This window comes from Ictalurus punctatus, chromosome 11 (assembly GCF_001660625.3).
Source record: "Ictalurus punctatus breed USDA103 chromosome 11, Coco_2.0, whole genome shotgun sequence".
Taxonomy (NCBI): domain Eukaryota; kingdom Metazoa; phylum Chordata; class Actinopteri; order Siluriformes; family Ictaluridae; genus Ictalurus; species Ictalurus punctatus.
In genome coordinates, this window is record NC_030426.2 from 28098219 (window position 1) to 28111548 (window position 13330).

Here is a 13330-nt window from a genome sequence, read left to right on the forward strand (position 1 = left end):
ATAAATACAATAACTTTAATAGTGATAGGTGATATATTCCATAACAAAAAAAAACGAGGTCCCAAGTTCCATCTCACAGAACCCTGAGTAGACCACTGGACTGCACATCAACATCACTGTGTGGTTTGATGCTCAAATTCAATCCATATCAATATCAGAAGAAGAAGAAGAAGAAGTAGAAGAAAATGAAGAAGAAGAGGAAGACTTGCATTAAAATATCATTTTAGTCTAAGAAGAAAATTATACAAGAATAGAGAATTATAAAAAGAACTATACTTCAATTTCCATGAAATATCACAGAAGAAAACTTTCTATAAAATCATATATACACAGAAAATAAAGTTAAATCTAGAACAGAAAAGCGTTTTTCATTTAGGTTTAAAGGTTCTGTGTAGAACCCTAAATCAGAGAGTCTTCATTTTAATGACCCAAACAACCACTGAGGAACCTTAAGAGTGTTGGCTGGCAGTTTAAAAATCTCTCTAGATATCAGTAGTAAGGTGTTTACATTATTTAAATTATATAAAAGAACATGTAACAAGTCGATTATATTACACCTTACGTCTTTAAATATTTACAACTGACACTTTCTTCAATATAACAAATATATAAATTTATACACTCAGCAGAATGTAAAGAACATACTCTACACACAGAGAGTTTGTTTACACGGATGTTCTCCGGTTCTGAAGTTGGTGTTTAGTTGTCCTGAATGTGCAGAGGGTTTAACACTGTAGTAGTGGCTCCCTTGTACAGAGGATTGTGTCCCTGCAACACCATAAATATTAGCAGGTTAAATACTGAACAAAATACTAACAAATATTCTTCTATAAAGTCCCTGAATCAGTGTTGGCTTTCCCTGTTTTAAATGAAAACTGTCTTGTGAACCATATTTGAACTGAAAGATTAAAAACAGCTCATCTCTGTTCTTCCACTAGGGGGCACAATAGAGTAATAAAGTCAGTTACCTAAACCACAGTTACTAACAAACATGCAAATGATGTAATTCAGTGCTAGCAAGTTTTTATTATTATTATTATTATTATTCTCTTACTCTTTCTGAAAGAAAGGATTTTCACCCCAATGGTAATGAAAACTTATGTTTATGCAATCACTACTTTAATGTTTTTATTTTAAAATGCATAATTGTTTATCGCACTTAAGTATTATGGGATATTTTGTGTAGATTCATGAGATAATATTCTGAGTAAGTTGATTAATTCTCTAATATATATATATATATGGAATTTTGAAGCATATTTTTGTGGTTTGTTTGTATTTTGTATTGAAGTGCATGTGCATGTGTTGTGTAGGTGACATATGTTAAATCTGTTTGTGTGTTCATAATATACCTTTCAGATAAATACTGACAAATAAACAGAATTGTTTGGTCTGGCATCTAGACAGTGAACTGGTTGTAAGGTGACCTGTTACATAAAATGAGTTTGCCACTCCTTCAGTAAAATGAATGAATAAAATTATTAAATGTTTCATAATAAATCTTTAAGCACATTATTCAGTAACTCCAGTGAGAGTAATAGTGAACAGCAGAGATCAATGGTGGGCAGGTGAGTAGTCCGAGGCACACCGGCTGAGCAGAATACATGTCCAGGAGGTTCGGGTTGTTTAACTCAGTGGTTTTCAAAGTGGGGGCCGCCAAGGGGTGCCCGCGGGGGCCTCAACAATTTGGTGTGCCCATCCTTCCCAATAGTATGTTTTCTCTTTCTCACTCTCAGACAACCACACACACAATCAATTCCTAATGTAATGTAAAGATGTAAGATGTAATTATTAATAAAAAAAAAAGGGGGGGATATATTCGGAAGTCTGTATTTTTAATGTCTTTTAAAGACATCTTGCAAAAGGGGGGCCTTGGTCAAATTTTAATGCCATTTGGGGGGCCTTGCACTGGAAAAGTTTGGGAACCCCTGGTTTAACTCGTCGTGATAAGTGTATTCAACAACCAAAAACTGTTCTTTGACTTTCATAAAACACTTAACATGCTTCATAGGGGTGCGACGCTCCTCCATGCCATGACTACAGACTAGAGAGAGTGCTCTTCAGCCTCGTCGTTTTAGTTTCTGAGCCAAAACACGGCAGTGGGTAGCATGCTTTTCTAAATTCTCAACTACAGTGGTGCTTGAAAGTTTGTGAACCCTTTAGAATTTTCTAAATTTCTACAAAAATATGACAGATTTTCACACAAGTCCTAAAAGTAGACAAAAAGAACCCAATTAAACAAATAAATATTATAAACAAAAATATATATTATACTTGGTCATTTATTTATTGTCTATGTTTAGGACTCGTGTGAAAATCTGATGATGTTTTACATCATATTTATGCAGATATATAGAAAATTCTAAAGGGTTCACAAACTTTCGAGCACCGCTGTAATACAAGTGTATTCAAACAAAACCAAAAAAGATTCAATCATTCACAAGGTGTAAATGTGGAGTTCATGAAAATCCAGTTAGTTGGTAAAAAGGTTTGTGTCCTAAGTTTTGCTCTGGAGTTTAAATATCCGTATAAAGAGAGACATTAACGAGAATCTCGACTGATCGGATTCGAACTGAATAACTGATGATGAGTTTCTGCGATTTTATACACGGATCACGCTGTTAATGTTAAATTGTTTATTTATTTATTTCAGTTACACAACAACTTTATGAATATTTTGCAAATGTTCAAATAATAAATCCAAAAATATAAGACTAGAAAAGGGGGAGGAGTTGATGTGTGTCTGAGGAAGCTGATGTTCTGCAGTGGCTGAGCTGCTTCACTGTTTCTCAGCATAAACCCGTGAAGAACATCAGACAAACTCTCGTAAATGTGGCAGGAGCTTTTTGTTTGGATTGGCCACTAAAACATTTACACACAACTTTACTAAAAGAGTAATAAATGAGTTGATGTGTGTTTGTGTGTGTGTGTGTGTGTGTGTGTGTGTGTGTGTGTGTGTGTGTGTGTGTGTGTGTGTGTGTGTGTGTGTGAGAGACATACCTCATCCCACTTGGTGTTCTCCTGAGCTTTGATGAAGTTGTTGTATTCTCTGCGGTCATAAAGCTGCAGCAGGAATTTGTAGATGAGGATGATGAGGATGCCGATGAAGATGATGCCTGAAACGCTGGCGCTGATGATCACTTTGGTTTTATCAACAGTACCTACAGAGGACCAGAGGTGGAGTTTCTGATTAAAAACAGAATTGTAACACTCCAAAACCCGATCATACTGAGAGGAAATGACGCTTAGCTAGTGAAGTTTTACACATCTTTACGCATGCTGTTTTTACTGGTCTTACTGGTTGTTTGCCAGGATTCAGCCACAGTAACATCTCAGGTGGTTTTACAAACCAACACATAAAATTTCATCCAAACTCCTGACCGTGTAGAAGCAGAATAAAAGTCTAGGACGGAGGAATTTAAACACGACGCTGTAGAGTTTGACAGAAAATCAAATGGGTGTTCATGGGTTTTTTTTTTTCCAAGATCCTCATAGAAATAATAATGCTATAATGCTAGCCTGGTGAATATTTGGAATGATTTTAAATATTGAAAAACCATGCTCCTGCATAGTCCTGTAGGTTCATTCTGTAGACCATCAAGAAAATCAGACTCTACCTCACTAATCAGGCCACACAGACACTAGCCGAGGCTCTTGTTATATCAGAACTGAACTACTGCAACTCATTAATCTCGGGCCTCTCGGGCCCAGCAGCTCCATCAAACCCCTTCAGATGATTCAGAATGCTGCAGCGCGCATTGTCTTCACCCAGCCCAAGAGAATCCATGTCACACCCCTCTTCATCTCCCTCCACTGGCTTCCTGTATCCAACCGCATCAAATTCAAGGCCTTGATGTTCACCTACAAGACCTTGTCTGGAACAGCGCCCCCTACCTCAACTCTCTCCTGAAGACTTGCGATCGATTAGCGACCGACGCTTAGTAGTGCCTACTCAGCGTGGCTCAAGATCACTTTCAAAAAACAGCTAAAGGCCCGCCTCTTCCATGAACACCTAACCAACCCCTAACTTATCCCCACTCCAAAAAACACATTCTGCACATACTCTGGCTCATACATGTCGACTCTGCTTCTCTAGAACTCAGTTAAAAATCTTGTATAGTAGCACTATTGCATTGTTCTCTGCTTGATATATTGCTTTGTTCAGTTTACAAGTGTGTGTGTGTTTGTGTGTGTGTTGTGGTGGAATCATTTCTTACGTGGTAAATCAGCAAACGTGATCAGCACATTGCCTTGATCATCCAGATTCACATCGTAGCTGATAGTTGTGTGTACACACTGCAGCGTGTGATAGCCTTCCTTCTGGATCCACTGAACGGACATACACTCCCTCGAGCAGTTGATCTGCGAGTGTATACAGGCCATACAGGGTCTGTACACACACACACACACACACACACACACACACACACACACACACAGTTTTAGTAGGACATCTTTACTAAGTTCATTAATATTCATATCTCGTGGAGTGTATAACGAGGGTAAAGGTGAGATGTTAAACTGTGTGTGATATAATGATGTAAATTATTGGTTTTATTGTTTAACATTAAAAGGGAGTTTAAATAAAATAATGAAAGACACTTACTGATATTTCTGGCATGGATTAGTGATCTGAGAGCAGTCGAGTCCCACGAAGTCGGCGTTACACTCACAGCGGTTACACTTACATTCGCCCTGACCGCTACAGAACTTCTTGTTTTTCTGAAAACACATGCTCGTGTCTTTGGAACATTCACACGCCGAGCCAGTGTAGTTATCATCACACTCACACTTACCACAGTTACAGGTGCCTTTGTCTGTAACACACACATGCAGAAAGGAGATCCGTGTTAGACATCATTCACGCATTCATTCATTCATTCATTCACTCATTCATTCACTCATTCACCCATTCATTCACTCATTCATTCACTCATTCATTCACTCATTCATTCACTCACTCACCCATTCATTCACTCATTCATTCACTCATTCACTCATTCATTCACCCACTCATTCCACCATTCATTCACCCATTAATTCACTCATTCATTCACCCATTAATTCACTCATTCATTCACTCATTCATTCACCCATTCATTCACTCATTCATTTACCCATTCATTCACTCGTTCATTCACCCATTCATTCACCCATTCATTCACTCATTCATTCACCCATTCACCCACCCATTCATTCACTCATTCATTCACTCATTCATTCACCCATTCATTCACTCGTTCATTCACCCATTCATTCACCCATTCATTCACCCATTTATTCACCCATTCATTCACCCATTCATTCACTCATTCATTCACTCATTCACCCACCCATTTATTCACCCATTCATTCACCCATTCATTCACTCATTCATTCACTCATTCACCCATTCATTCACCCATTCATTCACCCATTCATTCACTCATTCATTCACCCATTCATTCACCCATTCATTCACTCATTCATTCACTCATTCATTCACTCACTCACTCACCCACTCATTCACCCACTCACTCATTCACCCACTCACCCATTCATTCACTACTCACTCACTCATTCACTCGCTCATTCATTCACTTGTTTGTTCACCATTCATTCATTAACTAATTCATTCACTCGTTCATTCACTCATTCATTTATTCATTCACTCATTAACTCATTCACTCACTCGTTCATTGTTATTCATTTATTCACTCACTCACTCATTCACCCATTCACTCACTCATTTATTCACTAAGTGTTTTATTCAGAGTTCAGTACACACTGAAGGTTTAATCCTGAAATTACACACATCAGTACTCAGACATTAACTACAGACTTCAGCACTATTCAAAAGTCAAATGAGAGTTACACATATGGGGGCGGAGTTTGTCTAAAACAGAGGCGTGTCTTAGTTACGCTCAATTCTGATCTTTAACTTAAGCGCATGTTTCCTGCGTGATATCGGCTCGAGTGAGGAGCAGAGTTCAGTCCAGCGCCACTGTCTGACAGTCTGATGTAACCACAATATGTCATGCTGAAATTTGTGCCTTGGCTGTAAATCCACTCACTCTCACACACACACACACACACACACACACACACATTACGGAATATCATTCAAGGACAATATTAAATACATAAATATGACACTATTCATTAATTATTCTTTCACAAAAAGGTTTTTTGCACTTTTCAGATACAAGGCTTTTCTGGAGGAGGGAATGTTTTCTGGATAAAATGATGAAGTTGAAAATAGTGACTTAAAAGTGTGAAAAAACCTCACACACATATTACAACTTCATGATCTCAATTTAGAAACTTGTGGCTTCATTAATTTGCACTTGAGTAACTGCTAGAGCACCATATATACAATTTATGTACAATAACTGTGCGCTGGATCAGGTGCTATTCTCTGTGCTGCTGAATAATGAGTGTGGAAGCCATTTTGTTCAATTACACCCGTGATTAATGTGAGAATTACAGCGCGCTCTATGCGTGCAGTAATATATCTGTGACATACGAGACTCCTGTAACATTTATTTCAACAATCACAATCTTCTCACTCACGTCATCATATTAGTCTTTTATTGTTCAGTTTTAAACTTATTCAAGTATGTTACATCTTATTATATTTGACGGCAAACCCTAGCTTCTTCAGTTTATATTTTTCAGGTTTAAAGGTGAGTGTTTCTGTTTAACGGTGGTGGTCTAGACGCAAGTGTAAAACTCTGCATTGGACACTTCTACTCGTGAAGGATCTGACCTTTCACCTCGGAGGTGTGAACCCATACAGGTGACTTTAATAATCTGAATGTGGAGCTCAGAAAATCCATTTAAGCAGCTGCGTAACCCGTAACACCGTAACTCTGAACACCAGGATGTTTTGCCATGTAAGTACTGGCAAAGTCCCTGAATGTTATGATGTAACGTTCACACTATTAAAAGGGGACGATATGATTTAAACTGGGGACGATTTTACCAAAATGGCCCATCAATCTCAATGGGAGGTCACTGGTCACCATGGAAACACCATGTGTTGTTCTGTATTCATGGGAAATTATGGGGGCTGTAAATTAAAATTTACAGAAGACACATAAAACCCAGGATGTCTTCTTTACTTTCTCTCTTTCTTTCCCATAAGCCTCTTGGAAACTTGTATGAGGAAGAGCTTCCATGAAGTCATTTGACATTTTGACATTTATGGCATTTGGCAGACGCCCTTATCCAGAGTGACTTACATTTATACAACTGAGCAGTTGAGGGTTAAGGGCCTTGCTCAAGGGCCCAACAGTGGAAGATTGTCAGTGCTGAGGCTTGAACTCCTGACCTTCTGATCAGTAAACCAGAGCGTTTAACCACTGAGACACCACTGCCCCATAATTTCTCATTAAAACCTGAATTGATATCATATCACATCATATCTCATCATATACATAAAGTACTTTCAACTGGAGTGTGAAGTAATAATACTTCACTTATCACATTCAGTGTGTGTGTGTGTGTGTGTGTGTGTGTGTGTGTGTGTGTGTGTGTGTGTGTGTGTGTGTGTGTGTGTGTGTGTGTGTGTGGGTGTGAATAGCCAGTGTCCCTGCTGGATTTGTGATTTTCTGGCTCACCATTGCAAATCTTGTTGTTGACGCGTTCACAGCTGGTACTGTCACACTCGCAGTAATCCCCTCTGAAATGTCTGCTGCACACACACCGACCACACTCACACACACCATGACTGCTGCACTCCTGAGAGCTGTTGTCACGGCGACAGGACATGCGCATGGCACTGTCACTCGTACTCTTACAATTACAATGCTGACCTAAGTAACCTTTATTACACCTGAAACAGACACACACACACACACACACACATTAATGGTGAAGGAACCAGTAATGAATAAATAAATCGATGATGACAGGTGTATTGAGTGTAGTGAGTGTATTTCCTGTGTCTGCAGACAGAGGGCGATGTGGGCTGAGGGATGAATAAACTACCTGCAGACTCCACAGCTGAGTGTTCCGTTGCCTGTACAGTGTGTGTGGTTCTTCTCCTCAGGACCACACTGACAGTCACATAGCGTTTCCACGGTAATCTTCAGAAACTCATTAATGCCCTTCATTTGGATCTCAAATGTCTTAGATTCAGCCAGACATTCAGAGGCGGTCAGACGCACAGTGAAGAAAACCTGCAGCCATCACGACACTCACATCAGCTTCATCACAAACTATTAATCATAATTAACTTTAAACATGCAGCATGTTTCATACATTACAATGCAGCTCAAACTGCTTTATGATGAAAACATGTTGCCTGTGGTGTGTGTTCTATTCCATGTGTGTGCAGGAGTGAGATTAGAGTAATTAAGGAGTGAGATTAGAGTAATTAAGGAGTGAGATTAGAGTAATTAAGGAGTGAGATTAGAGTAATTAAGAAGAGAGATGAGATTAGAGTAATTAAGGAGTGAGATTAGAGTAATTAAGGAGTGAGATTAGAGTAATTAAGGAGTGAGATTAGAGTAATTAAGAAGAGAGATGAGATTAGAGTAATTAAGGAGTGAGATTAGAGTAATTAAGGAGTGAGATTAGAGTAATTAAGGAGTGAGATTAGAGTAATTAAGAAGAGAGATGAGATTAGAGTAATTAAGGAGTGAGATTAGAGTAATTAAGGAGTGAGATTAGAGTAATTAAGGTGACCTTCTCGTCTCGGATGCCAGTACACTCTCCTCGGTGCTGCCACGTTCTGTTTGCCTGAGCACTGCAGTTAGACTTGTAGGCCACATGGAGCCCCGGCAGAGTCATGCTGTGCTCCAACAGCAGGGTGGAGGACAAGTTCTACACACGCACACACAGACACACACGCACACGCGCGCGCACATACACAGACACACACGCGCACATACACAAACACACAGACACACACGCACACACATACACACACAAAATTGATTCATTTAGCAGACGCTTTTATCCCGTGCGACTTACAAATGAGGAAATACAAGCAAAGCGATATCAATCGGAGAACAATACAAGTAGTGCTACTGTACAAGATCTTTTAATTGCGTTCTAGAAGAAGCAAAGTGCACAGAGTAGAGGTGTTATTGCAATTTTTATTTTATTTATTTATTTATTTATGAGTTGGTTGGGTGTTCACAGAAGAAGTGGTTCTTTAGCTGTTTTTTGAAGATGGTGAGAGATTCTGCGGTCCGGATTGAGGTTGTTGGAAGTTCACTCCACCACTGAGGAACAGTTAGTTTGAATGCTCTTGAAATTATTCAGAAATTATAGTTTGAATGTTCTTGAAAACCTGAATTATTATTGTATAATATTATTATTATTATTATTACTATAAGATGCTTAAATAATGCTTAAAAATAACAATAATTTTAGGGGGGGGGTTGTAACATTTTTAACATTTGTGTGTGTTTGTTACATTTCAGTTAATCTTCTGGAAAGAAATCGTCATGTCATGTGGATTTCACTCAGATGGAGGTTATAAGGGGGGGTGGGGGGGTGCATGACACAACATGCGTGTGATACAATGTTTTTGATGAAAAACACGTCTGCAGTTCAGCTATTTCACAATGACCGTTTTCATGGTTTATCATCTTCACACACCACAAACTAACACACAGGAACACAAGCTTAGAACAAGACACATCGAATTATAACAAGGAAATAAAGTTCTGTATGAGAACTGAGAGAAGAGAGAGATGTGGTGAAGTGAGAGCTAAATAAAGCATAACGCAGGGGCTTATGGTCTGCTCTTATATAGCACTTTTTAACCTTATCGGTTTTACAAAGCGCTTTACACAGTGTCTCATTTACACATTCACACACACACACACCCACACACCAATGGTAGCAGAGCTGCTATACAAGGCGCTAACTTGCCATCGGGAGCAACTTGGGGTTCAGTGTCTTGTCGAAGGACACTTCAGCATGTGGAGTCGTGTGGAGTCATGCGCGCCGCGAATCAAACCTCCAACCCTATGATTAGTGTACAACCAGCTCTACCACCTGAGCTTACCGACAGTCGAGTGCATGACTTTACACATCCCTGGTTTCTGACTGAAACAATGACATATCTGTCTCTACTTCACAGTTTATCTTCACATTACACTCCCATACTGATTTAATCATATTTTAATACTGGATTCTCTGCATCTCTAATAAACATATTTAACTAAAATTAGCTGTACATAGTCTTCTCTGAAAGTACTCGAACAGCACGGGCAGCGCTGTTGTTTTTGCTACACACTGAACACATCTGGGTTTGAGATCAGAAGATGAGAACGAGGCAATAGATCAGATGTTGATTGGCTCATCTGCTGTTGCTAACTTCACGACTGACAGACTGAGTGTAAAGGAATGATGAATGATGAGTGAAATCTTCCTGAACAAAGCAACAGCTATACAAAGTGTGTAGAAGAACATAAACACAACAGCACTGTACTGTAGACCCAATACAACACACTCCGTACTCACCCCATAAGCCTCTGAGATCAGCTGGACCACGTTACTAGAGTCATCCTTCAGCACACCAACCACCGACTGCGGAATTAACGCACTCAGCGCCTACATGTGTGTGTGTGTGTGTGTGTGTGTGTGTGTGTGTGTGTGTGTGTGTGTGTGTGTGTGTGTGTGTGTGTGTGTGTGTGTGCGCGTGTGGGGGGGGGAGTCGTCAAAAGACAAAATAAATATTTCACTACTGAAAACAGTACATCAAACATTCTGTGGGTTCATGCAGCAGATCGGACCTGATAGGCTGGAAAGCTGTTTTCTGTCACTGCAAATATCAGCTGAATGTTATTCGCTTGCAGGACCTGGGAGAGATGTCCTACTGACGGATAATCCTGAAACACACCCAGTACAACACACAGTGGAACAGGACCTTTAAACACAGACAAATGCACAAGCGCATATGAATTTTACCAAAAACCCTCACTATAATATCTTGTGTGTTTAAATAAATTCTCAGTTCGATGTAGATTAGGCATGACATGGTGGTAAAGAGACAAATTCAAACAAGTGGCTCGAATGATTCCTATGACCAGTCCTATGGTGTGTGTGGGCCAACGTTTCTTCAGTTCCCCTCTTACAATTTTACTTCCTACCAGCAATTAATTCCCATCCGCTGTTCAACACAAAAATGGAAGTAAAACTTCTAACTGTGGTTTCGTTCCATTCAATTCCAGTTTTATTTGTATCGAGCGTTAAAGAATGGACATTGTCACAAAGCAGCTTTACAGAAAATCTTCATTGTCATCTTCATCTTCTCCTGTCATATGACCTTCTCATTAAATTTGTAAAAAGGCATGACAAAAAATAAAGCTTGAAAGGAAGTATCAGAGATTGTTGCTGCCTCTGGTGTGTGTATGTCACTAATACAGTTAGCTCACTTTGCTAATGTAACCTGAGAATGAAGCAGCATGAACCTGAGAGAGTAACACAACCACACAAATGTATTTTAAACTGATTAGTGCACTACTGAATTGATTTAAAGACCTCCACTGACTGGAAACCCTCAGTAAGATCTAAACCAGGAACTATTTTCATTGTGAGGTGGTTCCTGGTTCCCATGGGGACGGTGTTCTCTCTGTGGTCAAGCTGTAGTTTCACTGGCTGTATGAACCGAAATAAATATAGCGGTTTATGCAGATTTGGTACTCACAAACAGTGTGCCATCATAAGAACCGTCAGACTGAAGATGACACATTCCATCATGTGGCGTAAATATTCCAGCAAGTCGACCGTCTCCTGCCATGTGAAAGGTGTCATCAGAGGTGTAGACCAGAATCCGAGTCACATTCCCCCAGCCGATGGTTTTCTACGTGTACAAGGAAGGAAAACTTTCTGTCTGAGTGTGAAGCTGGGTTTGAAATCCACGGATATTATTGCGTTTACTGAAGATCCCAGCACGTTGGGGATAACCGTGTTGCTCAGTTTGCTCTGTTCCTGCTCTGTTGTTGTTAATCTGCTATACAATATTATAATATTGTTCATGGAAAATAAGTTTAAATTTGATTTCTACCCAAAAGATTCCATTAACACTTTTCTTCATGAAGTTGTAGTGTATGATTTTAACCCTGATATGCAGCCGAGTTGAATCTAAACTGCTTGGTTCTAGTCTGTACATTTTCAACAGTCGACTCTAATTCTGTGTCTAATAAATGTCCATGTAAATTGGGAAAAGGTAAATACAAGTACCATAAATAAATAAAAAACTGGGGCAATAGTGGAGCTTCTTAATTGAGTACTTTAAAAAGCTTTACTAAATATACTACTTTACTAATATTAAAATTAGCCAGGACGCAATCACTGAAGTCTTTACCAGCTCCATATTACTAGTGTGACATTATTGTGACATTATTTGCATGTGTGTGTGTTTTAATTGTAAGTCGCCTAGCAACAGGAAAACACATTCTTGCACCATATTTTAATCATCATTTATTTTCCACTAGATGTTTGTTAGATGTCTAGTAGATGTTTGTTAGATGTTTCCTGTCACAGCCTGTTCCTCACCTGGCACACGGCAGCCTGCATGATAGCATCTAAACCAGCTTCAGGTGAGTCCAGGTTACCAGAGATCTTCTGCTTACTAACTTCTTTTTTAAATTCATTGGCATCATTGGTCAGTGACAGAACGTTGTGAAAGGTGAAGGCGGGCTGGCAGGTGTCTGTGCGGGTGGGACAGGGGTTCTGTCTCCTGGCCTTGGACTGGCTAACATATGGTAGTTTCTCCTTGTCAACAAACGAGCCAAAACCTAAACAAACACAGGGCAGAGAAGACAAGTGGTAAGTAGACATCAAATGATAAACCAGCATCTAGAGTTACTCCGAGAACCATAACTGTAGTTTTAGGTTTTACAGAAAATACTATTTCTGTTTGATCAATACATAGGAATGCCACGGCCACCATGATCAGCGTCTCCCCAGACCATCAGAGCAAACCCTCTCTCACTTCTGAAGCTATTGTTCTGTTGTCTGCTCCATTTCGTATTGTGATCCTGCACACCTGTTGTGAATTTCCTCATTATCTCACCCAATTTAAGTTCTGTATTTTCCCTCTTTATTTTTGAGCATTATGCTTAGTCTGTGTCAAGTCTAGTTTAAAATTTTCCATGCTTAGTATTAGCCTAGCCTTTGTTGTTCCAGATATTGGTTCTTTTTCCTGTGTTTTTTTTTGTTTCTCTGCATCAGTCTCCCTGGACTCTGCGCAGGACAGAATACTCCCACCAAATATGGATGCAGTAGAACAGGCAGTGCTATGGCAGGAGTGGGTCGTTATCCTCAAGCAACACCAACACTGGCTTAGGGAAGAGCTCAATAAGTGGAATAACGCCTTAGCTAAGTG

At 39.5% G+C, this 13330-nt stretch overlaps 1 protein-coding gene across 2 annotated transcripts in view; it reads right to left on the bottom strand.

The window, feature by feature from the left end:
* The window catches only part of itgb7 (integrin, beta 7), a 24357-nt gene continuing 11027 nt past the window's right edge, over nt 1–13330 (bottom strand). For both annotated transcript variants that reach the window (XM_017479468.3, XM_017479469.3), the window contains 11 exons: nt 12499–12740; nt 11648–11803; nt 10734–10829; nt 10462–10551; nt 8671–8808; nt 7972–8162; nt 7602–7816; nt 4607–4817; nt 4218–4390; nt 3001–3161; nt 1–768 (listed from right to left, as the gene is read on the bottom strand). In XM_017479468.3, coding sequence (XP_017334957.1) covers nt 700–768; nt 3001–3161; nt 4218–4390; nt 4607–4817; nt 7602–7816; nt 7972–8162; nt 8671–8808; nt 10462–10551; nt 10734–10829; nt 11648–11803; nt 12499–12740 — 1742 coding nt within the window. In that variant the 3' untranslated portion in view covers nt 1–699. The remainder of the gene's footprint in view (nt 769–3000; nt 3162–4217; nt 4391–4606; nt 4818–7601; nt 7817–7971; nt 8163–8670; nt 8809–10461; nt 10552–10733; nt 10830–11647; nt 11804–12498; nt 12741–13330) is intronic.